Genomic DNA, 26,383 nt, shown 5'->3' on the forward strand with positions numbered 1-26,383 from the left:
CATTATTAGCATGCTGTTTTGAAGGTCACTAAATTCTGATGTAATATTTGTTAAATAAATATGGTCTAAAGACTTTTTAATGATATAGCTCCCTTCCACCAATATCATTCTTTCCTTCTTTCACTTGTTTTCACTAATGTTCTTTCTCTTCTCTCCCTCTTCCTTTCCCATTTGCCCCCCCTCTCCCTTCCCCCATTCTCCTCCTCTCCCTACCTCCCCCTCCCTCACTCTCGCCCATTTCTTTTCCCATACACACAGTAACTACTGTCCGGACTAAATGAGCTTCTAATCAGTCCTGTTCTATTTAATTACGTTCTAGTCTTCAAAGTTCAAAGTACATCTATTATCTAAGCATTTATTCAGTATGCAAACTTGAGAATTGTCTTCTTGCATGCAGCCACGAAACCCAGTAGAGCCAATTCAAAATCCCACACAGCAAAGACTTTTGATTAGTCTGTTTACTTTGTTTACTGTGCTCGATTTCCGCACACCCTGGGCCAATGGTGCTGAGCCACGGAATTCCCGAGAACCACATCGAGCCCTGATCGAGAGAGAAGCTTTTCCCACACTCTCAGAAACAAACCGTGCTATTCAGCAAGTGGATCAGGAAGCTCCAATCCCCCCCAAAGTTAGTGCAGAGAAGTCTCCCTGACACGTCAAAGTCACTGAAAGCCAAGTCGTTCCTACATTGTGAATTGTGGGATCTTGGTGTGCGCAATCTGGTTGACCAGAAAGCTATTTGGGGCATCCTGAAAGCCATTAGATTCCTAGCTCAGCCAGCAGTGGCAGAGAGTTTGACTACACTTTACTCTCTGTGAAATTTCAGTTGTCAGATCCAGGCCATGTATTTAAAGAAACAGCCCTGGCACTATTAACCCTTTTTGACTGCCTGACCCTTGCTCGGTTGTCCATTCAGTGGGCTGAAATGGTTTTCATGTGAACACACAGCTTCCTGGGCTTTTGTGGTTAGGCCTGTTTACCCAGACTGTGGGAGCACCTTCCCTTCTGTTTCCTTGAGAGACACATGGGCCAGGGCGGGTCTTGGCACATCACAATGAGCGTGAGTGTCGGCTCCTGCTCTGTTGTTCACAGGTTTTCCTTTCCTTCCTCCTCCCCAGATAGCAGTCCGGTCTGTTGTTCCAACTCCCCAGAATGAGTCATAGAGAGATAAGCAGAGAAACAGGCCACTTGGCTCACTCAATGTGTGTTGACCATCAACCACCCATCTACACTAATCCCACATAAGTCCCACTGCTTTGAGTTCTATTGACATTCCCTTTAACTGCATAGGTCCTACCATTCTTGGAGGCCAGCAAATCTCTAGAGTCCTCTGCCCACGAGAACGATGGAGAGAGGAATATTAGTTATATCGTACGTAGGGATGGGTAAACATCTGTGGGCTATGAGAGAGGAGTGGAGACCAGTATAGATTGACAGTGTTCATATTGAATGATAAGGCTGGCTAGAGTGGCTGACTCCTTCTCTTATTTTCTTGTGATACATCCATGCCCACATTTCATCAGTGTTAGAATGTGCCTTGTGCAAAGAGCTCACACATCCCAAAGCTTGTGCATAATGGAACCACTTTCTTTCCATCGGACGTTTCCACCCCGCAACTTGATAACTCTCCAGCCAGCCAGTGACAGCATCATATCAGTTTTCAAGCTTTATCTCTGTGGAGGTATTGTTGACATTCTAATCTGAGCAGATTGTGGCGGGGGGGGCGGGGTGGAATGTTCAATGGATGGTGAACGGTTATGCTCTCTTCTCACTGCTGCCATCAGGACGAAGGTGCAGGAGCCTCAGGACTCACATCAACAAGTTCAGGAACAGTTATTACCCCTCAACCATCAGGCTCTTGGCACGGTAGTGATAACTTCACTCAACTTCACTCGCCCCATCACTGAACTGTACCTCCAACCCACTTTCAAGGACTGTTCATCTCATGTTCTCGATACCTATTGTTTAATTATTATCTTTTTTCTTCTGTATTTGCACAGCTTGTTGTCTTACACATTGATTGCTTGTGCGTCCTGTTGGGTACTGTCTTTCACTGATTCTATTATGGTTCCTGGGGTATTACTGAGTATGTCTGTATATGGTGACATATATGTATTTTGATAAAAATTTACTTTGAACTTTGAGCCATTCAGAGCATCAGGAAGCACAGTTTATAAAGTTGTTGATTGTCAGGATGTTAATTGGTCCCCGTTCCACCAGGGGATTAGACCCTGCTTTGTTTCCCTCCCCCTTCCCCCACTCTCAGAAACAAGAGCCTCTGGTTCTTTCAACATCAAATGCTAAATTACATTTATCTCTCTCTGGTCTGGGTCAGGTAACAAATGCAAAGATGATAGTAAATCCAGCTGTTATTTTGTTCAGTTGATGAGTAAGCTAAGGGTCGGATGATGAGGCTAGCCTGGCAGTCCAGTTCTGTGAGTTAATGATTGAAAAACTGACCACTTCAGTACCTCTCTAGAAATGCTGGGGCTTGAAAAAATAATGGTCAGACTGCACTTGGAGTATTGTGAGCAGTCTTGGGCCTCTTATCTAAGAAAGGATAATTGAAGAGAGTCCAGAGGAGGTACAGGAGAATGATTTTGGGAATGAAAGGGTTAAAGTATGCAGAGTGTTTGATTGCTATGGACCTGTAATTGCTTGGGTTTTGAAGAATGGGGGGGGGGGGAACGACTCATTGAAAGCTATCTAATTGTGTGGCGTGTGGCCAAGTGGCGAAGGCTTTGGGCTGGCGATCTGAAGGTCGTTAGTTCGAGCCTCAGCCGAGGCAGCGTGTGTGTCCTTGAGCAAGGCACTTAATCACACACTGCTCTTTATAGCCCAGTAGCAGTGGTTGGTGCAGTATGGACAAGACAAGAATATGGGCTTGGAGAGCATGTTCCCAAAAGTGGCGGAGTCTAGGACCAGAGGGCTAATGGAGATAGTGGGTGGGATTAAGCTGTTGTCAATTGGACTACCATTGTCAGCTATCAAACTGCTGGCCATTGTGCTGGATCTTGCTTGCACAGTGATAGAATCGGAAAAGAGCCAGTGTTAAATTTTCAATGAATTAACCAGAATAAGAATCAGGTTTATACCATTGACATATGTTGTGAAATCTGTTGGTTTGTGACAGTAGTACAGTATAATACATTAAAAAGTACTATAGGTTAAATAAATATATAAAAAAATAAAGCAAAAATAGAGCAAAGTAGTGAGGTAGTGTTCATAAGATCATAGATGGTTCAGAAATTTGATATTAGAGTGAAGGAGGGAGTAAATCATGCAGTGTGCATCCTCAAGTTCTTATACCTCCTCTCTGATGGTAATGAGAAGAAGTCATGTCCTAGATGATGAGAGTTCTTAATGATGGATGATGCCTTCTTGAGACACCACCTTTTGAAGATGTCCTCGAAGGTGTTGAGGCTAGTTCCCATTCAAGATTAACTAGCCTTGCCAGTGAAGCCAGCCAGAGAATTTTAGAAATGGTCGTATTGCAAGGTTGGAAGGCATGGAGTGAATGGCACAGGGTGTGGGTTAGCACCATAGCACCAGATCATCTTAAGGAGATGACGGGTGACAAATGAGTGGAACTAGCTGCAAACACACTGTGTTGGCACCATCTTTTGGATGTGTTTGTGTTATGGACACCATTAGAAGGGGCTGCATCCACTCCCAGGTCTCCTCGTGAGTTAATGGGGAAATGATACTGACTGGCTGATGAAAATGGGGGAAAATGTTGTTTTGCATAATTGAAGATTGTTGCCTATTCTAGACTTTATTTAGCACTTACTTTAATTTAGAAATCTGGGTGAGAGTCAGAGTTCCGTGGTCCAGGGCACATGGGAGAGAGTTGGTCTAGAGCTTGTGAGCAAGCTGGTTGAATTGGAAGTGTATTTGACATGAGCAATATTAATCTAATCTAGGATATGGTGGGGCACGTGGCAGAATTAAGATGGAAAGGCCGGAGTCTCTTTACCCAGTTTACTGGACTGTCCATAGGGTACACTGTGTCTTAGACATATCCTGCCAGATACACTAATAAATGCTTAGCTTGGCAGGCCAAGGTTTTGTGGCAACTCAGACTTGCTGTAGCAACACTGGGGAGTAAGAGACTGCCAACTTCTTTTTTTTCCTAAGGAATAACAGAGGGAGCTTGTATTTCTACAGTGCCTTTTTACAGTTTCAGGACATCCCAAATCATTTTAAACCTAATTACATACCTTTAAGATGTGATCACTGTTTTAACTTTGGAAACTAGTTGAAAGCTTTACAATGTCAAGGTGCTAGATAACTTCAAGTTAATGCTGCCTGGTAAGTGTTGGCTGCGGCATCAAAGAGTGTTTCTGGTCTTTATGCTTTAAGCACCCTGTTGCTTGGAGCAGTAGTCTGCAGAAGAAAATGTTTCTTGACTTGTGAAGCAATGCACTGAGTGTGCACTTAAGGGGTGATTGCCTGCAACCTGTTCTTTCCAAAAACAGGGACATAAGATGCACTCAACACACTCAGTTCCCCTGACTGAAAATGTCCATTACAACTCAGCCTCCTTGACACATAAACTTTATACATCTGCAGAGCCAAGAGACTGCAGAGCCTGAAATCTGGAGGACAGTTAAAACACTGGAGGAACTCAACGGGCCAGGCAACATCTATGGAAGGAAGTAGGCAGTTGACATTTCGACAAGACCCTTAATCTCGACTTCTGTTTACAAGACTGAATGTTGGAGCAGTGTAGAGGGGAAGATATTGCATATGCTTTTTTGGGATAAATTTTGCAGGGATAATGCAGGGGAATGTTTTCTCTATCTGCCCTTCTGTAGTGAATATTTGTCGGAGAGTTAACCTTTAGCCAACTTGTGAAAGATGCAATGTTGAGTATGTGGAGGTAAGAGTTGATGAAGCACGTGATTGGCCACAAGGTGCAGCAACAGAGCAATCATGCTTCCGTCACGGGCTACTGAGGGAGGCATGTTTTAATGTTCAACGTGCATATCTGGTATTTACTGAATGGAAGCTTCTAGCTCTTGTTTCTTTTGGATCTGTTTTTGAATGGCGTGCAGCCAAGTGGGCTCCTGCTCAGGTTAATCATCTGCTAAACCAGAGCAGTCAAATGAAGGCTGGCAGAACAGGCCCCACTGTGTTACACCTCGATGAGCAGCAGCTATGCCATTTGAAGGACTAATCTAGGGAATCTGCATTGCAGTCAGAGCCAATGAGGAATGGGGGGGGGGGGGGGCGGCGTGGGTGGTGAGTGTCAGCAGAACGGAGACCTCTTTTGTTGGCTAAAAGAAAAATAAGGAAGCAGAATTGTATCTGATTTGGTCATAAACAATATCATACGGGGAATGGCGTGGGCTGGCGGATGCAAAGGACAGTAGCGGTGGCAGTAGCCTTACAGGACTGCTGCTGTGCGAGAGGAGAGATTCTGCAATGTGTGCCAGCAGGTCTACAACACCATCTTCCCAATCCCATCTCCTCCTCTGCCTTGAACAGTAAGGGTGCTTGCGCTAATAAACGTCATCCCAAGTTGTGGGATGAATTTGAGAAATCTAAGAGTTAATCATATTCACACAGAGCCAATTGGCCTTTCTCTATGAACTTTGCCACCAGCTGTAGGTGACTGGCTGTCTTCAGTCCGTCTTAATTCGCCCAAGACATTGACTGAATGCTGGAAGCTTTCATCGTGGAAGAAGTCTTGTTTGGCCTGTGCATTTACTTGTACTCCCCTGCTCTTTGTTGACAACCTGCAGTTCATCTCCGAGCAGTAATTCCCTTTAAATATGGTTCTGTTAGTTTATATAGTTCCACCTGTCCATTCCAGACAGTAATAACTTGCCACTCTTGGGGGGAAAAAATAAAATCCTCATTTTTGTCTCTGAATCCCATGTCAGTTTTCTTAAATTCTTCTTGCCTATTAAGACGTATGAGGAGGCCAATTAGCTCATCAAGTCTTTGCCAGCTGCCATTCCCTGACCTATTTATATACCCATCAATTCCCCCAACAACCCCCTCAGAATTTTCTGCTGGCCACCTACACACAAGGGGCAGTTTACAGTGGTCAATTAATCTACCAATCCGAACATTTTTTGGATGTAGTAGGAAACCACAGCACTGTGAGGAAACTGACCCAGTCACAGGGAAAATGAGCAAACTTCAATTAGAGGGGGAGCCATAATCACTAGAGTTGTAGGACAACAGCAGTACCTGCTGTGCCACCATGCCAACCTTGGGCATTGATTCTAATGCCACTACAACAGTTTCCATCTATCTTTTCAGCTCAATAATTTTCAATGTTTTCAATAAATTTCCCCTTATCCTCTCTGCTCAAAGGAAACATGCAAATCCAAGTTCAATTTCACACGTTTGTTGTCATGGTTGTACTTATCCAGGTTATAAATGGCATGAAAATGAGCATTATGCAGCAGCATCTCAGTACTTCCAAATTCAAGTATAAACTTATAATAACCTAAATTATATTTAACTTACATGACAAAATATTCAAAATAAACACAACAACACAAGCGAAAGTTGAGAGAAAGTGAAGCTTATAGTCTGAGGTAGTGAGGTTTTCAGGCCAGTTCAAGAACTTGATGCCAGTGGGGAAGAAGCTGTCATTGAAACTTGAAGCACAGGTCTTCAGTCTCCTGTACTTCCTGTGTGATGGCAGCATTGGGAGGTGGGCGCAGCCTAAACGGATGGCGACCTAGATGATAGATCTAACCATCCTCACGTAGATACCCTCTGGAGGGGAGAACCATACCCACGGTAGAGTCCGCCGCTCTCTGTAGCCTCTTGTGTTCCCGCGCATTGGAGTTTCCATGCCAGGCCACAATGCAAACAGAAAGAATGACGTATGACGTCCTTAACACTATTCACGTGAACTCCGATGCACCTCTCCTTCATTCTGACAGCCTTTCCCAAGTGTGGGGAAGGGAGCAGTTCCCAAGTTTCAGACGAAGGCTGGTTAATGTTCTATCTATCTATCTATTTATTTAGTGATACAGTGTGGAGTAGGCCCTTATGGCTCTTCGAGCCACACCACCCCAGCAACGATTAACCCTAACCTAATCACAGGATAATTTACAATGACCAATTAACCTTGCTTTCCCAGGAAACCAAAAGCACACTACTGTGACATTCGGCATGTGGGCTGAAATGCAGCGTGCTGGGTTGGGGTGTCGGTAGAACAATCATAAGATCATCACTCTCATTGTAAGTGAAAGAGATTACTTTACAGAATAATCAGCATATAAAGAATAAAGGCATTGTCCTTAATATGGCAGCCTGCATGGAGTACCAATGGACTTTGCCGCAAATCAGCTGCATTGGTTCTTTAGAACAATCTCTCTGGGTTGAGGATGTCCTGGACCCACTCCCAAGGAGAGAAAGGTTCTGAGTGTGAATTCCTTTAACATCGCATGCAACTACCACATGGTCTTGACAGGGAAGGTCTTGGTCTTGGTCCAATGATAAAGTAGCTTCAAGGATCATGTGCGGTTTTGGTCACCAGACTATAGAAAGGAAGTCATTAAGGGAAAGAGTTCAGAAAATATTCACGAGCGTGTTACCAGGACTGGAGGGCTTGAATTTTATGAAGAGGCAGGATAGGTTGGGACTTTTCCCCTTGGTGTGATGGAGGCTAAGCTTTATGAATCCACGAGGGGTGTAATTAAGGTGAATGGTCACAGTCTTTATCCCAGGCTGGAGAGTCTAACACTAGATGGCATAGGCTCAAGATGAGAGGGGAAATATTTAAAAGTAACCTGAAGGGAAAGTTTTTCCACAAAGCGCGAGGTGGATATATGGAACATGCTTAACAAAAAAAAGAGCAAAACCCAACAAGATGCCGGAGGAACTCAGCAGGCTAGGCAGCATCTATGGAGGTTGAGACCCTTCATCTAGACTAAAAGACAGAGTGGAAATAGCTAATATAAGGGTCTCGACCTGTTCATTTCCTTCCACTGATGCTGCATGACCTGCTGTGTTTCTCCAGCATCTTTGTTCTTTAGGCTTCAAGTTGCAGCATTTACAGTCTTTTGTGCCTCCTCTGTAGCCAGAGGAAGCTGTGAGGGCAGGTACAATGACAATGTTAGATAGAAACAGTTAGATAGGCAGCGGCTAAACACAGGTAAGAGGGACTAGCTCAAGTATATTATTTGGCCAGCATGGACCAATATTCCAAAGGGCCTTTTTCTGTGTTGTATAACTCAATGACAGTCTGAGTGACTAGAATCTACTGCACTGGCTTAGCACACTCAAACAGGAATCCATAGATTCTGACTGTAGCAAAGGTGTAAATGTGATATTGGCTACCCTCTTCCTCTTGGCCACACTCCCTGCTCTACATCATTTCCTCCTGTCTCCTTTACTCCAATTGCCTCCCTCAGACTCCTTCCCCCCCCCACACACACACGCACGCACACACACACACACGCACGCGCGCGCACACACACACACGCACGCACGCACGCACGCACGCACGCACACACGCACACACGCACACACGCGCACACGCGCACACACACACACACACACACTCCATGCACACCATACAGGTACTCTGTAAAAGGGTTGTTGCTGAATTCAAGAGGAGGGGAGTGTAAAAGATGACATCCGCTTTTCCCCTAACATCATGCACTGTTAGGAGAAACATGTCTGTCACCTTGCTACGTGTGACCTCCTCACAAACTGCAATATTTCTACAATTATTGGCTTTGGTGATGTTGGTTGATCTCACCCAGGTTTTGGGTGAAAACTGGATTGTCCTTTAACCAGAGTAATGAAACTATTTTCAACTTCTGAGGAGCAGAGGGGGGTCCTCAGTTCACTATCTCACCGTGGAGCTCTTCTTCTGTTGTCTTCACCTCCATGACTATTTCTGTGGCAAGGAATCTTTAACCATCCACCCTCCCTCCTCCTTCTCCCACCTCCAATGATCTTCTTCTTCTTGGACACCTCCTCTGTGCCTTTTACCCCCCCCCCCAACTTTCTCACCTCCAATTGCCACCATGTTGTCAATTACCTTGACCTCTTCGCTGACCTGTTCCAACCTCACTCCCTCTGAATGTACAGCCCTCTGTTCACTTTGCACTGATCACGGCCTGGTCATCAAACCTGCAGACAAAGGCAGTGCAGTTGTTGTCTGGCAAACTGGCCTCTTCCTTGCAGAGGCCAGACAATAGCTTTCAGCTGTCTCCTCTTACAAACCACTGGATGATTCCACTGACAAATGCCAGGCCATCATCTCCCAAACTGTCACAGATCTCATTACATCAGGAGATCTCCCTTGTAATCTGATAGTACCTCAAACACACCCTTACCACCTCTACCTCTGGCCCAATATTCACAAGCAGGAGTATTGCGGTAGGCCCATTGTATCTGCCTGCTCTTGTTCCATCGAATCTATCTGGACCCTCCACCCGTCTCGCACCCTCCTCTCCGTTCCGCACCCCCTCCACCCGTCCATCCCCTGTGCACCTGCCCCGTCACCCCTCCACTCCTCCCCACCCCTCTCTCTTTCTGATTCTACCATCTTCTCATGTTTGTGCCCCATCCCTCTCACCCCCAACTCTTTCACCCATCTTTGTCTCCTTTCCCTTTCCTGACTCTGTCCACCCACCTGACACACAGGTTACAACCCCACCCCGTCCTCCATCCAACATCTTTTTCCAACTGGCATTCACCTTCCTCTCTTCTAATGGTTCCCATTTTCAGCTCCTTCGCTTAGCCAAATCCGGCACTGTTAGCACCTTGTGTTCCTCCCTGCCTACCTCCAGCAGCTGTCTTCCAACTTCCTTTTCCCCTCTCGTCGCTTATAACATCTGTGTTTTCCTCTCCCTCCCACCCTCCCCAATTACCTCCCTACCTGATGCAACCTGTCTCTCACCTTACAGCCCTCTCTGTCCATAGTTATCTCCTCTCTGTACTGGCCATCTCACCTCTCCCCCCTCAGTCCTGATGCAAGGTTTCAAACTGGAACACTTCTTTCCTCCCACAGAGGCTGCTTGACCCATTGAGTTCTTCCAGCAGATTGTTTTTTGCTCCAGGTTCCAGTACTCGTAGTTTCTTGTGCCTCCATCTTGCCCTAATGCATCCCTTCTAAGACCAGAGAGCTCGGTCAGCAGTCTCTCAGGGCAGCTCAGTGATCAGTGCCCAGATACTCAGCTCTGGAAGAGGGCTGGAATCTATGACTTGCTGTCTTAAGAATATAAGCACATGAAGCAAATTTAAGCTCAATTTCCAATTAAATGTATCATAAAGAAATGTATTTCCCCCGTGAGAAAACTGACCTGTACGAGTGTGCACCCAGGTAGAGAGAGGGGTTACTGTCGTTTGTTTCTGCTTGATATTCAGCGGGGCTGAACTGGGATTTAGCACAAAGAATGCCTGGTTGACAATTGCCTGTGTCGTCATCCAAACACAAAGCCCAGAAAAGAATGGGGGAAACCGAGATAGCCCACTGGAGCATCAAGCCAACTCAAGATGTGCGCCTCTTCATCTTCTGCAGCTGCTGCTGATTGGATGGCCCGTCACCTTCGACCTTTGCACTCCGGCCTTTATGCAAGCAACACTCAGTGCTATCAGAAGCGAGCTGCAGGGCGAGCTGCCCGAGGTGAGGAAACGGGAACCTTTGAGGGTGGTTGGATGTGGCCATGGCTTGAAGACCCATTCCAGAAATCCAGGCCCGCAGTTAAGTCAAGAGTATCATTTTTAAGCTGAGTTGTTGAACTAATAATTGAGTAGAATGCAAAGGGTCACAGGGGACTATTTGTGGTAAAGAAGAGGAGTTCTTTTAAGTGTCCTGGCTGATAATTATCCTCCAGTCTGCTTATTATTGCATTCCTTTATGTGGGAGCTTGTTCACTGTAAATTGTCTGCTGTGTTTATAAGCTGCGACAGGTATTTTGTTGGTTGTGGTGTGTTTTGAAATGGCATTGGGCGCCACTGCTTTTCATGGGAACTGCGGGTCAGTAAGGACCATTTATGAGGTGCGTACTGCAAAATACATTATTAAACCACAGTTGGTGAAAGGTATAAAGGAAACATGTAGAAACATTCGTTTAAATGCCATGGAAGCTGAATTGAGATTAGGTTACATGCGAGTTTATAGGCAACATTCTTTGTACTTTTCCTGTGTTTTATCCTTGGGTTTCTGATTACACACTAGAAATAATATGGCCAGTCTGAAATGCACAAAGTATTTCTGTTCAGTATTATAACACCTGCTTCTTATGGGCTGACTACTACCTCATTTCCTTTTCCCACTTGGTTGTTTGAGTCAGCATTATTTCCAGGGTCTGGAATGAAACCCAGGTACAAAGAGACTGGACCAATAGGCCTATTAGTTGCATTCATGCTCCCCCTATCACCCTCTTGACTTGGCTTCTCTGGCCCGAATGAACTGGCACTGTGCCAGCCTATATCCTGCAGCCTCCAATGGCTCGCTGGTAGCAGCTTTGGGTTACATGGGAGTTTTTAGGTGACATTCTTTGCACGCTTCCTTGCCTCAGTCAGGAAGGTGTGAGCTTAAGTCTTGAGCCCATATTCCACACCGTCGGATTTCCACCTTTTTGAACAGCTTGGCCTTTCAGAACTCAGACATCAGAATTAAATGTTGATTAGTTGGCCACATTGCATTTTCTGCTTCGTGTGCGTGTGTGCATGAGTGAGAGGCGCAATTTCCTTCTGAAAATTGGTTACTATTAAATGTTTTTCCTCTGCCCTCTGAAGCAGTGCATTCCACGGCAAACAGCTGTGTTTTCAGAAGAGAAACCTTCTGTACGCCTCCTTGCCAACTTCCTTAACCCTGTACGCTCTGGTTACCGACCGATCTACAGTGGGGATTGTTCCTCTCTCTTTGCTCTATCAATGCCTGCTGTAACTTCAACCTCCTGTTATTAAACCTCCTTCATTTTTCTCTCATTCAAGGAGACCAGTCCCATCTTTTCATAACCCATCTACAGGATCATTCATTATCACTTAACCCCAAGCCATCCCTGAGGTTTCATAGTGTATTGGGAGCCAGTAACTCTTTGGTAAGTTGGGGTGGGATGGGAGCTGATAGTTAGATGTTAGAATATAAAATATCTTTGCATGGATGGATATCTCCCCTCATCTGAAAGACACCCTGATCTCATTACAGCCTACTGGGAGGGACTTTACGGGGGCTACCATCCTCTGACACCAACCCACCTGTGCGCTTCCCCAAGGAACATCTTCAAGGATAGGCAGTGGCTGTCCTTAGCAGATGCCATTGGAGATGTATCACGTTTAATTTTGCATTTGTCCTAGTGTTAGTCGAGGACAGAATTCTGTTACCTCTCGTGCTTTTCACTTAGCTGGCCTGCCTCCATGCACTCTCTAATGGATACCTCTGAAGCCAGTGCCTTCAGGAGAAGATGAAGGGCAATTGCAAGGGATTTTAGAATTAAATGAGTGCTTAACATTGTGGCAGAATAAGATATGAAGATAGGTTACAACAGCCTGTCTTCTGTTGCTTAAGGGTGGTAGATGTAGGAGAGGTGGGAACGATGCTGGGATTCATAGCGAAAGATGTAATACAGAACACTTGGAGAAGAACAATAGGATTGAATGGGATCAACATGGATTTATGAAAGGAAAATCACATTTGACCACTGGCATACTTCTGAGGATGTGATTAGAAGAATAGAGGATAGGGAAACCAGTGAATATGGTATATCTGGATTTTCAAGACACTTTATAAGGTCCCAAACAGAAAGTTGGTCAATGAGATTAGGGGCTAATATGCCCAGCAGAATCTGTTACTGGAGTGGAATTATAAACACAAGAAAGACTACAGATGCAGGAAATCCAAAGTGAGACACAAAAACTGCAGAGTGAGCTTGGCAGGTCAGGCAGCATCTATGGAAATTAAGAAATAGTCAACGTTTCGGGCTGAGACCCTTCTTCAGGACTGAAAATGATGGGGGAATATGCCAGAATAAAAAGTTGGGGGGAGGGAAAGGAGGAGAGCTAGAAGGTGATAGGTGAAGCCAGGTGGGTGGGAAAGGTAAAGGGCTGGAGAAGAACGAGATGGGAGAGGAGTGTGGATCATGGGAGAAGCTGAAGGAGGAGGTGACCCAAGCTGAATTGAGAGGTAAGAGGCCAGAGTCGGGAATAGAAGAAGAGGGAAGTAGGAGGGTAGTTTTTTTTTACGAGGAGAAATCGAAATTCATGCCATCAGGTTGGAGGCTACCCAGATGTTGCTCCTCTACCCTGAGGGTAGCTTCAACTTGGCACAAGAGCAGGCCAAGGACCGACATGTCGGAACTGGAATGGAAGTTGGAATTAAAATGTTTGGCCACTAGGAAGTTCCACTTTTGGCGGATGGAGCGGAGATACTCGACGAAGCGGTTCCCCAATTTACAACGGGTCTCAGCAATGTCGAGCAGCCTGCATCAGGAGCACCCGACACAACAGACAGCCCCCAGCAGATTCGCAGGTGATGCATTGCCTCACCTGGAGGGACTGTGAATGGAGGTGAGATGGGCAGGTGTAGCACTTAGGATGCTTGCAGGGAGGGACAAATGGATAAGGAAATCATGGAAGGAGAGTGGGGGGAGGTAAAGATATATTTAGTGGTAGGATAGGTTCAGTGGAATTAAATGGAGCATTCTCAAACTGGCAGGCTGTGACTGGTATGGTACTGTAAGGATCATTACTTGGACCCCAGCTGTCCATGACACGTGTCAAAAAGGTTGCATAGAAATCAAATGCCAAACCTTGCCCACGCTCAGGATTACGGCTGCACAGGTGGAAGGTCAACTGAGGAAGATCTGTACCAGCAAGGCGGCTGGACCGGATGGAGTTTCCCCACGATTACTGAGGGCCTGTGCGACTGAGCTGGGAGAACCACTACAGCGCATCTTCAACATGAGCCTGGAGCAGAGAAGAGTACCCAGACAGTGGAAAACATCCTGTATTGTCCCGGTACCGAAGAAACCACAACCAAAGGAGTTGAATGACTTCAGACCTGTTGCCTTGACGTCGCACGTGATGAAGACCATGGAGCGGCTGATAATACAGAATCTGAGGCCACAAACCAGGCACGCCCGGGATCCTCTTCAGTTTGCGTATAAGGAGAAGGTGGGAGTGGAGGATGCTATCACGTATTTGCTGCACAAATCACTCTCTCACCTAGATGGGGTCAGTTGTGCTGTGAGGATTACATTCCTTGACTTCTCTAGTGCCTTTAACACCATCCAGCCCAAGATCTTAAGGCACAAACTAACGGAGATGGGAGTAGACTCTCACATAGTGGATTGGATAGTGGACTACTTGACAGATAGACCTCAGTATGTGCGGTTGGGAGACTGTAGGTCTGACACGGTGGTCAGCAGCACAGGAGCGCCGCAGGGAACCGTACTCTCTCCGGTCCTGTTCACCCTGTACACATCAGACTTCCAATATAACTCGGAGTCCTGCCATGTGCAGAAGTTCGCTGATGACACGGCCATAGTGGGGTGTGTCAGGAATGGACAGGAGGAGGAGTATAGGAAACTGATACAGGACTTTGTGATATGGTGCAACTCAAACTACCTGCGTCTCAATATCACCAAGACCAAGCAGATGGTGGTGGACTTTAGGAGATCTAGGCCTCATATGGAGCCAGTGATCATTAATGGAGAATGTGTGGAGCAGGTTAAGACCTACAAGTATCTGGGAGTACAGTTAGACGAGAAGCTAGACTGGACTGCCAACACAGATGCCTTGTGCAGGAAGGCACAGAGTCGACTGTACTTCCTTAGAAGGTTGGCGTCATTCAATGTCTGTAGTGAGATGCTGAAGATGTTCTATAAGTCAGTTGTGGAGAGCGCCCTCTTCTTTGTGGTGGCGTGTTGGGGAGGAAGCATTAAGAAGAGGGACGCCTCACGTCTTAATAAGCTGGTAAGGAAGGCGGGCTCTGTCGTGGGCAAAGTACTGGAGAGTTTAACATCGGTAGCTGAGCGAAGGGCGCTGAGTAGGCTACGGTCAATTATGGAAAACATCCTCTACATAGCACCATCCAGAGACAGAGAAGCAGTTTCAGCGACAGGTTACTATCGATGCAATGCTCCTCAGACAGGATGAAGAGGTCAATACTCCCCAATGCCATTAGGCTTTACAATTCAACCGCCAGGACTTAAGAACTTTTAAAAGCTATTATTAATGCTTTTTGAGATAGTGATTTAGATGCATATCATATTTTTACTGAGTTAAGTATTGTATGTAATTAGTTTTGCTACAACAAGTGTATGGGACATTGGAAAAAATGCTGAATTTCCCCATGGGGATGAATAAAGTATCTATCTATCTATCTATCTAAATTTCTAAATTTGCTGATGATACAGTTTTAGGTGGGTGTGTGAGCATGAAGCAGCATGTGAGGAGACATGGACAAACTGAGTACGTGGGTGAAAACATGGCAGATGGAATGTAGTGTAGGAAAATCTGAGGTCAACCACTTATGTACATTAAAGAGAAAAGCGTATTAAATGGTGAGAGATTGCATAGTCTGGAAGTTCAAAGGAACCTGGGTGGTCTTGGACTGAATGCCAAAAGTCAGGTACAGGATGACATGAGAATTCATTGAAGCTAACAACATTCTTAAAGTGCTTAACAGGCTGGATGCAGTCAGAATTGAGGAAGGCCAGTGTTATGGTAACCTATCTTAGGAGAGCATTTGAACACAGGAACAAAACAATAATGGAGAGGCTTTGTAAAACCACATCCAAGGGTCAAAGATTCATTTTATTGTCAAAGTATGCATGTACAATACAACTCTGATATTCGTTTCCCCAGACAGCCAAGAAATAGAGGGAAAAAACTATAGGAGTCGCTGAAAGAAAATGTATCAAGCCCTCCCTCGCAAAAAAACGACAATAACATCAAACCCCCAATTCCCCCCTCACAAAAAAACAGGACTACACTATAGAGTTTCAGTATTCTTTTCCTAAGAAAGGATGTGTTTGCAATAGAGTCGGTGGTCCAAGTTGCAAAGTTAGCAGCTTTGTCACATGAAGAGAAATTGAATAGACCATTTTTGTTTGATTTATTTTTGTTGCAGGTACTGAGATACAGTGAAAAGCTTTTTGTTTTGCATGTGATTGTTACACCAATCATTGCACACAATGGAAAAAAAAGTTGGAGAGACATGATGAGGTAGATTGGTAGAACAATAGTTCCAAAGCTCACTTTTTAGCTTATGAGAGGACCATTTCAGAAACAATCAGGTAGGAGCTGTCCTTGAGTCTGGTGGTTCACAATCAGGCTTTTCTCTCTTCTGCCCAATAGGAGAGCGGAGTAGAGAGACTAATTGGGCCAAGAAGGGTTCTTGATTACGTTGGCTGCATTCCTGAGGCAGCAGGTAGTTTAGATGGAGTCACTGGAGGGTAGGCTGGTTTGCATGACTGAGCTATGTGCACAGATTTGTGGACTGTCATCCTTTAGATTTTAGAAAGATGAGATGAGAATTCATTGAAACTAAAAAAATTCTTTAAAAGTGCTCGACAGGCAGGATGTAAAGAAGGTGATGCTCCTGGCTGAGGAGTCTCGTTTCAGAATAAGACGTAGGCTGTTTAGGATTGTGGTGAGGAAAATTTCTTCAATCAGTGTGTGTTGAAACTTTGGAATTCTGTACCCCAGAATGTTGTGGAAGCTCAGTCAGTATGTTCAATCAAAATCAAGATTGATGGACCTGTGAGCACAGGAACTCAAGAGATATGGGACAGAGCGGTAAAATGATGCTGAGGTAGACTACCAGCAGTGATCTTGATAAATGGTGAATCAGGCTTTAGTGTCATATGGTTTATTCCATAAAACAATAAGATGTAGGAGCAGAGTTGGGCCATTTGTCCCAATGAGTCTGTTTCTCCATTGAATTTTGTCTGATTTTCCTTTCAACCCCATTCTCCTGCCTTCTTCCTATATGCCCCCTAACAATCTACCAATCGCTACCTTTAAGTATACCCAATGAAGTATATCCACAGCTCTTTGTGGCAATGAATTCTACTAATTCACCACTGTCTGGGTAAAGAAATTCCTCCTCCTCTCTTGTCCTTTGACGTGGAAGTTGTGAGCTCAGAACTTAGACTCTCTTGATGGAAACATTCTCTCTTTGTCCACTCTATTGAAGCCTTTCAGAAACTGGGAGGCTTCAATGAGATCCCCCGAACTCCTGTTCCTATTTCTTATGTCATGAGTGATCTAATCAGGCCAAGTGTCTGTGTGTATTGGGGGGGGGGGGGGGGGGAGGGTGCAGTTTGGAGTGGTCCTTCTTTAAAAACACTTGGACTGTTTAGGAATAAAATCTGAAAACGCAATACTTCCAGTGGAGTAGTACAAATCTGAAACACCCTCTCCATCAAAGCTGTGCGAGCATTAAGATGTTCAGAAGGAAAGTATATAATCTTCATAAAAGAATGAGAAAGTAACCTACGTAACAATAAAAGAAAGAAAATTGTCTTTGTATAAAACAAGAAAGACGTAAAAGAGGAAGTGAGAAAACAATGATAGAAAAGAATAAAAAGAATTATGGAAAATAATCTGAGTTGATTGTTGTTAGGCAGGGGTATCAAGGTACAATATGGAGCTACATATCTGCTAATTGAATGATATAGGTGTCCTGAATAGTCGGCTTCAGTTCTCTTCATCCCTTAATCCCAGTGCAGGCATTTCTCCCTACTTACCCTGTTTCTCTCCCTTCTTCGTTCCCTCCTTGCTTGGAGTCTGTGTATTCATCCCACCCTGATCCTGCCTTCCCACCCTCTCATGGATTCATCACCCTGTCGTAGCACGCAAGTCCTGGCTCCCTGTCTGCACTCCTCCTCCTTTCCTCTCCTCCCCTGGTGCCCTCATGCCCCTATCCTGAAACTATTTTGTACTAATCACTAGGTGCCTAGGACTCTTACTGCACAGGTAGTCTGATGTAACACTGATCGTTCCTTGATACTGTAATTAAAGACTGTAGAAGCAATGTTTGATTTTGAGCCAGGATGCCTGCTCTGAAAGCTCAGATTTCACACTGATTGAAACACGACAGTTCTTAAATACTCCTATTTTATCTTGCTCATTGCCAGTTCAAACAAGTGATGGGCATTATTTCCTTGCAGTTGGGAGGTATTTAAAAATCATAGTGATTTATTACAGAGTACACAGAAAATCTACTTCCTCTAGTGGGAATACGCAGGGGAGGGGGGATAAACTGTGAAGTAGGTTTTCAGATGATATCTCAAATCCTGTAATGAACTGACCTGCTGCTGTAAAAAGCTACTTTTCAAGGCATTTATACCCTGGGCATGTTTGCCTATAAACTTGAATAAATTCTCTTCACCTTGCACAAATGCTGGTGTCAATTTGAGCTTTGCTTGGGGGCACAATAGAGGGATATGTAGTAATGGTGGGCAGGTGGCTCGAGTTAGATTGTGGCTAATCAGTGGCTTGATAGTCGGACCCCAGCAGTCCATTCTCCAAGTCTGTGAGTGAACTCGAGAACCTTGAGCTATTTGGCTGACTGGGGCAACTAGCAGCTTCCTCAGTCTGCCCTCATCGGAATCCTTGACTGCAGTACCTGGGCCAGAACCCTCCCTCCTTCCTGGCCAGTTTCGGGTCTGACTAAAAGTTAGGCAACCTCGGTCTCAAACCTGGGAGGGTCACAACAATGCAGAAAAGTTGCAGAGCTAGTAGAAAAATGTAGTTTCAGCCCTAACCAATGTTCCCTTTATTTTTTTTTTACAGCTGCACAGACCAACTGTTGCTCTGAGCAGGAAATGTTTACATGGCCTGAAAACCATGCAGCACTTTAATAAAACATGATATAAAAGAAAATTGCAGCTGCACAGCAACGAAGGCTATGTGCACGGGAGCATTGCAGTTACTGTGCGGCCACACAACTCAGAGGGAACAGTGGTCCTAAGCTAGGGTGTCTTCAGTGCGGGTTTGCATCTTCTCCCCGGACCGTGTAGGTTTCCTTCCTCATTCCAAAGACATGTTGTTTGGTAGGTTAATCAGCCACAGTACATTACAGATGAGTATACAGGTGAGGGGTAGAATATGAGGGCAAATTGATGAGAACGGGAGAGGAATAGAATGGAATGGAATGCAATCAGGCCCTTTGAGGGAAGCCTTTCTTCAGTAGTATCAGCAGAGACTCACTGCTGAGGATTTACCCCATTCTGAGTGGGCTGAGGAACACAAGCCATGATGTCACATTGCATTGATTTGTATTTAATGAGTCTCATGAGTGTTTCTCCTCCATTAAACAAGGCACCATTATATATCACCCTTTAAGGCAGTAAAGCAACCTGCTTCTGAGAACTGTAACCTGACTCCCAGGTAGAGAAAGGTGACCTACAGCATTGTCAAATGGGTAGGCTTCAATGGAAGAAATTTTATTTCTGAAGTATCCTGCCAAAGTCCAGCAAGAGTCAAATCTTCTACAGAAACTGAAGCGCTTGTGAAGTGTAAGTAAAAATGTCAGATACAAGGGACTGAAGATCACATGCAAAATGCTGGAGGAACTCAGCAGGTCAGGCAGCATCCATGGAAAAGAACACAGTCAACATTTTGGGTGAGATCCTTCTTCAGGACTGAGAAGATGATGCTGGAATCTGGAGCAACAATCAGTTAGAAAAACTCAGCAGGTCAGACTGCATCTGTGGGAGGGAAAAAGAACTGCAGAGTTTCAATCTGGAGAGCTGACAATTCATTTCCTCCCAGAGATGCTACTTGACCCGCTGTGTTCTTCCAGCAGATTTTTTGTTGCAGTAGAAATATCACACCCTGTGTTAAAGAGGGATTGAATCAGCCCAGATGGTATTGACTTAAGGTCCATTGTCCACTTCTGTGCCATCTACAGATGCTCCCTGACCTGCCCAGTTTGTGCATTGTACCAGATTCCAGCATATTGTGTCCTGCTCAGATTGTGTGGGTTGATTGTATGGTCAAGAAGAGCCAATAAGATGGTGTCTGCTGTGGACCTGTTATTCCGGTAGGCAAATCTGAGAGTCTCTTCTCGGGCAGGAGTTCTCACTAACCTCTCAAAACACTTCATCACACTGGATTTAAGTGCTGCTGGATGATAATCATTGAGGCAGGCTACCACATTTTTCTTTGGCACTGGTATAATAGAAGCCTGCTTGAAACAGGTGGGTATCTCAAAATGTCAAAGAAAAAGGTTAAAGATCTCAGAGAAGCCTGCTTGAAACAGGTGGGTATCTCAAAATGTCAAAGAAAAAGGTTAAAGATCTCAGAGAACACCCCAGCCGGTTGATCAGCACAGGTCTTTATTACTCAATAAGGTACCCGATCTGGGCCAGGTGCTTTCTCTGAGTTCACTCTCCTGAAGGATGCTCTTACGTCAGCCTCAGAAACTGAAATCACAGGATCATCAGGGGCTGTGGGAGTTTGTGATGGTTTGACAGTCAAAGCAAACATAGAAGGCATTGAGGTCATCCGGAAGCAAATCTCTGTTGTAACCCATGTTGCTTGATTTCGCTTTGTAAGAGGTGATGGTACTCATATCCTGTCACAACTGCTGAGCATCCTTCATTGATTCCAGTTTAGTCTGGAATTGCCACTTCACCCATGGCTTTCTGGAGGTCATTCCTGGACCTCTTGTAAGTTTAATGGTTGCCAGACTTGAATACTGCTGACCTGGCCCTCATCAGATTGCAGATCTCACTGTTCATCATGGGCTTCTGGTTGGGGAAGACACTGAATGATTTTGTGGCAACACTTCCGGCTTTGACTGTTTTTAAACAAGTCTGTGACAACCATGGTGTATTCATTCAGGTCCACAGATGAGCCCTAGAACAGGGCCCAGTCCACTGACTCAAAGCATTCTGGAGCTGCTCCTCTACCTGTATGCAGGTAGGAGAAGGACAGCCAAGTGATCGGATTCCTCAAAGTGCGGTCTGGGCATGGAATTGTAGGCATTCTTTATAGAACTGCTCTGGTATGTTAAGACCTCTGGTGCTATATGACGGTAATTGGAGAAAGATTTCTTCAAACAAGCCTGATTGAAATCCCCAACTGTGATTTGAAATATGTAGGAGTGGACTTTTTGTTGTTTGCTGATGGCATCACACAGTATCTCAAGTGTCTGATTATAGTCGGCTGATGGTGGTACGTAAACTGTGGTCAGGATCACGGATGAGAACTCTCTTGGTAAATGGAACAGTCGGCATTTGATCGTTAGGTGGTCAAGACTTGGAGATGCAGTGAGCCGTGAGGGGGAGGGTAATCGTCTTGGGGAGATTTCAGCAACCTGATGGAACAGGCAGATAGGTGGCTGACAACACTTAATACTTGGAGCAATACACACAGTGTGCTGGAGGAGCTCAGCAGGTCAGGCAGCATCTATGCATGGGGATAAACAGTTGACGTTTTGGGCTGAGACCCTTCATCAGGACAAGTGAAGAATGAGAAAAGCAACCCCTACTAGAAGGCACAGATTTAAAACAGATATAAGAATCAAGAGATGCTTGCTTGTCTGAAAGAGGTAGGGTAGGTTAAGAAAGTGTTTAAAAAGCATTCAGGATCCTGGACTTTGTAAGTAAAGACTCCAGTTAGAAGGAAGTTATGGTGGACCTCTGTGAAGACCTGGTTCAGCCACAGTGGGAGTATTATGCCCCTTTGTGGGCCACACATTTCAGCAATGGTGTCAAGCACTTGAGGAGGGCATAAGAGATTTACAGGTGATTCCCGGATGAACGGGAAACACTGGGATTGTTCTTGAAACGAGTTTGCAGGAGGCTTTGAGAGAAGGCACTCGAAATCAGTCAGAATGTAGACAGAGAAACTGTACACGGAGGTTGGGGTTAGCGCTGGGGAGAGGGAAATGAAGATGGTAGGTAACAGATATAAAAGTGAAACTTCCCCACCCCTCCACTCTCCCTGTTCCGTCTGTCCCAATCATCGTCTATAAAGCTCTCCCTCACTCCATCCCCTTTAGTCCACATCCTTCCCTCCAACTCTCTTACCCCATTTTACCCAGCTCACCCTACCTTCCTACCACCCTCCCATTTTCTTTATCAAGGCCCATTACATGTAGATAGAGCCCTTCAGACTGGAGAGGACATTTTCTGCCCGGGCGGAACAGCAAACCAGTGGACTCCGGATATTGCTGGTGCCCCCCTCCCCGACTGAGGGAGTGTTCGTGGAATGATGTTTCCGAATTGGACTGGGGTGAAGATCAAAGGTTTGTATTCCCCTCACTCCGTCTGGCCGCGTTGTATCAGCTGGGAGTTCAAACACACACACACACAGGTGCATCCTTGAACGGAGGGCAGGGCGTTGCATTGGGAAAGGTTTGAGGCATAAAGAGAGAGAGGTGCGTTGAATGTCTGTCTCCCCTGAGAGGGTTAACGCTGTAATGACAGGCACTGCTGGTGGAAGTCACTGCCTGACACGGCCAGCACTTCACGGCGCCTGTCGCCAGCGACAACCTGCTCGTGTCTCAGCGTGGCGGGGCTGCCAGCGCACAGCACCGAGGATCATCTGCATCAAAGCACCGCTCGGTTTGCCTCCTCCTTCTCCCCTGGTGGAATCTTGAGCGGCTTTTGGTGCCTCAACACTCAAACCAGGAAGCGGGTAGTGTTTTGGCTCTGGGAACAGGGACACCCCTCCAATCTGCTCCAGTGACGGCGAGATAAAGGGCTCGCTGGTTATTATTACACGAAGAAAGACCTGGTCACTGCACTTTGCCGCTCATCCATAGACAGAATTTTGCATTGATCGAGTGCCTTTCTCTATCTTGGCGTCCCCGAGTGCTGGCTAGCCAATACAATACCCTAAACGGCCGCTGTAATCCGGGCGCAGGCACCCCCACCTCGTGCACGGGAAGCTCCCACACACACCAGTGGGGAGAATTGTAGGACAGTCCGTTCTGCAATGTTAATGGAAGGTAAATCCTGCTCAAGGGTCTCCGTGAGACGTTACGATGTTGCAAAAGCTGGAGTGCGCGGGGGAGGGGAGGGGAGAAAACCTGCGTTTGGTATGGGTGTGTAAAACAGCAGCGTTTCCTGCTCCTTCCCTGAACTGCCGGCTCCTGAGCTGGACACCGTGAATTTCCCCCTTGACCGACACTTCAAAATCTGACTCCTGCTCTCCTTAACTCTCTGTCCCGGTGGGTGTTAAATTGGAATCTGAATCCACGACGTGTTTTGTTTTTGTGTTTAACTGCGTCCAATTCCTGGGCAAATTCGCGGAATCTGTTTAAATAGTTTGCGCCAGGTGTAATGTTCGAGCGGTCTAAGTTTGGTATCTGCTTATTATCGCAGCTAATTTGCCGCAAATGTAATCCTAACCAGGCTGCGTGAACCTTGGTCCTTAATCTACATTTCCAGGTTGTGCGTTTCAAAACGCAAGCATGGGCAACTGAGGGAGGGCAGAGGGTGTTTTTTTTTCTCTCTCCCTCGTCCTGTGGGAACTCTGTAATCTGCCGTTAATTGTAGGTGACAGACACAATTTAAAACAGCATGGTGACTCGTTGCATGGCATTCCTGTCAGAATTTAAAGGGTTTGAGAAATCACGTGATTCTTGATTGGAATGTTCTATCCTGCTACGTCACGTGCGCCCCTTCCCATCTTTCTCACAGTTAATGCAGCGCAGAAAGAGGCCACTCAACCCAGTGCAAATCTTTGCAGATTTATCACCTCAGCCCCATTTCCCTTCTCTTTTTTCTTGTTGCTTTTCAGTGTACGGTCTCTCTCTTTCACAAGTCCCATCAACTTCCCTGTTTTTCTTTATTGCCACTTACCTAGAAAGAAGAATTTATTGCAACCTCCCATTGCATTTCCTTCCCACCCTGCCATTCTTGCCCTCGCCATCCCTTCGCTTCAAACACCTGTTTTCATGCTTTCTCCTGCTACTTGGCCCCTGCCAATTTTCTCCCTTTCCCCTCCCTCCTTGGCCCCTGCTTCTCTTTTTCTATTCCCCTCTCCTTTCTGTACTCCTCTCTTTCAACCCTCCTTGCTCCCCGGCCCTGTTTCTCTCCCCCCCCCCCCCCCCCCCCACAACCCCGGCCCTATTCTCCATGGAACCGTAGAACATTACAGTACAGAAACCGGCCTTTTGGCCCTTCTTGGCTGTGCCGACCCATTTTTCTGCCTAGTCCCATTGACCTGCACCTGACCCATATCCCTCCATACACCTCTCATCCATGTACGTGTCCAAGTTTTTCTTAAATGTTAAAAGTGAGCCCGCATTTACCACTTCATCTGGCAGCTCATTCCACACTCCCACCACTCTGTGTGAAGAAGCCCCCCCAATGTTCCCTTTAAACTTTTCCCCCTTCACCCTTAACCCATGTCCTCTGGTTTTTTTCTCCCCTGGCCTCAGTGGAAAAAGCCTGCTTGCATTCACTCTATCTATACCCATCATAGTTTTATACACCTCTATCAAATCTCCCCTCATTCTTCTGCTCCAGGGAATAAAGTCCTAACCTATTCAACCTTTCTCTGTAACTCAGTTTCTCAAGTCCCGGCAACATCCTTGTAAACCTTCTCTGCACTCTTTCAACCTTATTAATATCCTTCCGGTAATTTCTCCTTATCTCCTTCTTGCACTATTTGCAGCTGTGTCTCTGCCTGGGGCACCACTGGACAGGCGATATGGCAGAGGCATGGAGAAGTACAGGTGGAGGCCAACATGACTGTCAGAGCAGGGACTGTGCAGAGAACATCAGGAGCTGTGGTAGTGTGATCTCTCAAGTCCAGTGTCATGTTCTCTTAGGGTGGGCTCCCTTAACGGAGGGTGGCTTTGTTCAAGATGGATGCGTGGACCTTGACAGATTGGGGTCAAGGTCCAGTGGCATGGAACACAAGCCAATTGGGGACCATTCACTGCTGAAGCCTTCTTCCTCATTCACTGCCTTTGTGATGCGTCATCATATTTGGCCAGCTCCAACGTTGAGGTCTTGGTTGGATCATACTTTGTCTGGACCCTCCCCCTTGACCTTACCGCCACTAGTGACACTGCCAGGAGATAAGTGTCAGATGGCATCTCTCTCAGGAGCTCACAAGCCTCTCCACCACGACAAGGTGACCATCTTTGGAGAGGCGTGAGAACATCAGCCATGGCTCAGTCAGTAAGACTCACATTCCTGGGTTGGAGGCTGCCCTGCGCAGAAGTCTGAGCACATGGTAAAGGCTGACATCCTATTGAGAGAGGGCACAGTGTTGTCAAGGGTGCAGTCCTTCAGATAAAGTGTTACCTTCTTAGGTAAATACTCAAATTCCTTGACAATACTTTGAAGGTGAGAGGGAAATTCTTTCTGGCTTATATTTCTTAGAGTCATATGGAACACACACATGGAAAGCCCCTTTGGCCCATGATGTCGATTAGCAAATATCAGTGTTTTAACCCCGTTTACCAGCTCTTGGTCTGTGGCCTTCTATGCTTTGGCATTTCAAGTGCCAGTCTAGATACTTCCTAAATGCTGCAAGAGTACCCGCTTCCAGTACTCACTCTGTTGATGCATATTTACCCAGAAGTGGTTAAATACACAAATTCCCTGATGATACTTTTGCATGGTACTGTATTTGTCAACACGGGGCGGAGAACGAGTTTGTAAATCTGGTGGGAGTAAAGATGTGGGAAACTGAGAGTGGAGCACCACTGGGGAGGTGTGGATCAGGTGGCAGTGAAGGAGTGTCGGGGCTGGGGTGGTACAGGTGCAGACACACCCAGCCATGAGACACCAGGCAAGGTCATTTGATTCCAAACAACGGGCTTATTGATCATTACAGAAAGTCTCTCTGGAGCTTCCTGCTCCCTGCCCCCTTCCCGCTCTCAGTCCACAATAGAAACCCATATCAAAAGCAGGTTTAATATCACATATATCATGTAAACAGCATGGTAGTGTAGTGGTTATTACAGCTCTTTACAGTACCAGTGACAGGGGTTCAATTCCCGCTACTGGAGGTTGTATGTTCTCCCCATGACCGTGCGGGTTTCCTCTGGGTGCTCTGGTTTCCTTGCACAGTCCAAAGACACACCAGTTGCTAGGTTAATGGGTCATTGTAGGTTGTCCCATGATGAGGCTAGGATTAAATTGGGGGATTGCGGGACGGCACAGCTCGAAGGGCCGGGAGGACCTATTCCGTGCTGTATCTCCATATATAAATATCAGAATCAGGTTTATCTTCACTCACATAAACTTGTGCCGTTTAGAGGACCTATTCCGTGCTGTATCTCCATATATAAATATCAGAATCAGGTTTATCTTCACTCACATAAACTTGTGCCAATCACATAATCACATTACTGTTGATTATGTTGGCAGCTATACCGAAGTTTGGGAAGTGTGGAGAGAATCCATGGAGGGGAGATTGGTTGCCATGATGTGCCAAGCTGTGCCCACATTCTCTGCAGTTTCTTCCTTTG

The 26,383-nt window shown here is 45.9% G+C and overlaps 1 protein-coding gene across 1 annotated transcript in view; it reads left to right on the plus strand.

Moving 5' to 3' along the window:
• Positions 1 to 26,383, plus strand: part of LOC140724555 (pleckstrin homology domain-containing family G member 3-like) — a 225,949-nt gene that overhangs the window by 79,505 nt on the left and 120,061 nt on the right. Inside the window, exon 3 of the mRNA XM_073038988.1 lies at positions 10,505 to 10,609. Within this exon, the coding sequence (XP_072895089.1) occupies positions 10,505 to 10,609 (105 nt within the window). The remainder of the gene's footprint in view (positions 1 to 10,504; positions 10,610 to 26,383) is intronic.

Source organism: Hemitrygon akajei, chromosome 3, assembly GCF_048418815.1.
Source record: "Hemitrygon akajei chromosome 3, sHemAka1.3, whole genome shotgun sequence".
Taxonomy (NCBI): domain Eukaryota; kingdom Metazoa; phylum Chordata; class Chondrichthyes; order Myliobatiformes; family Dasyatidae; genus Hemitrygon; species Hemitrygon akajei.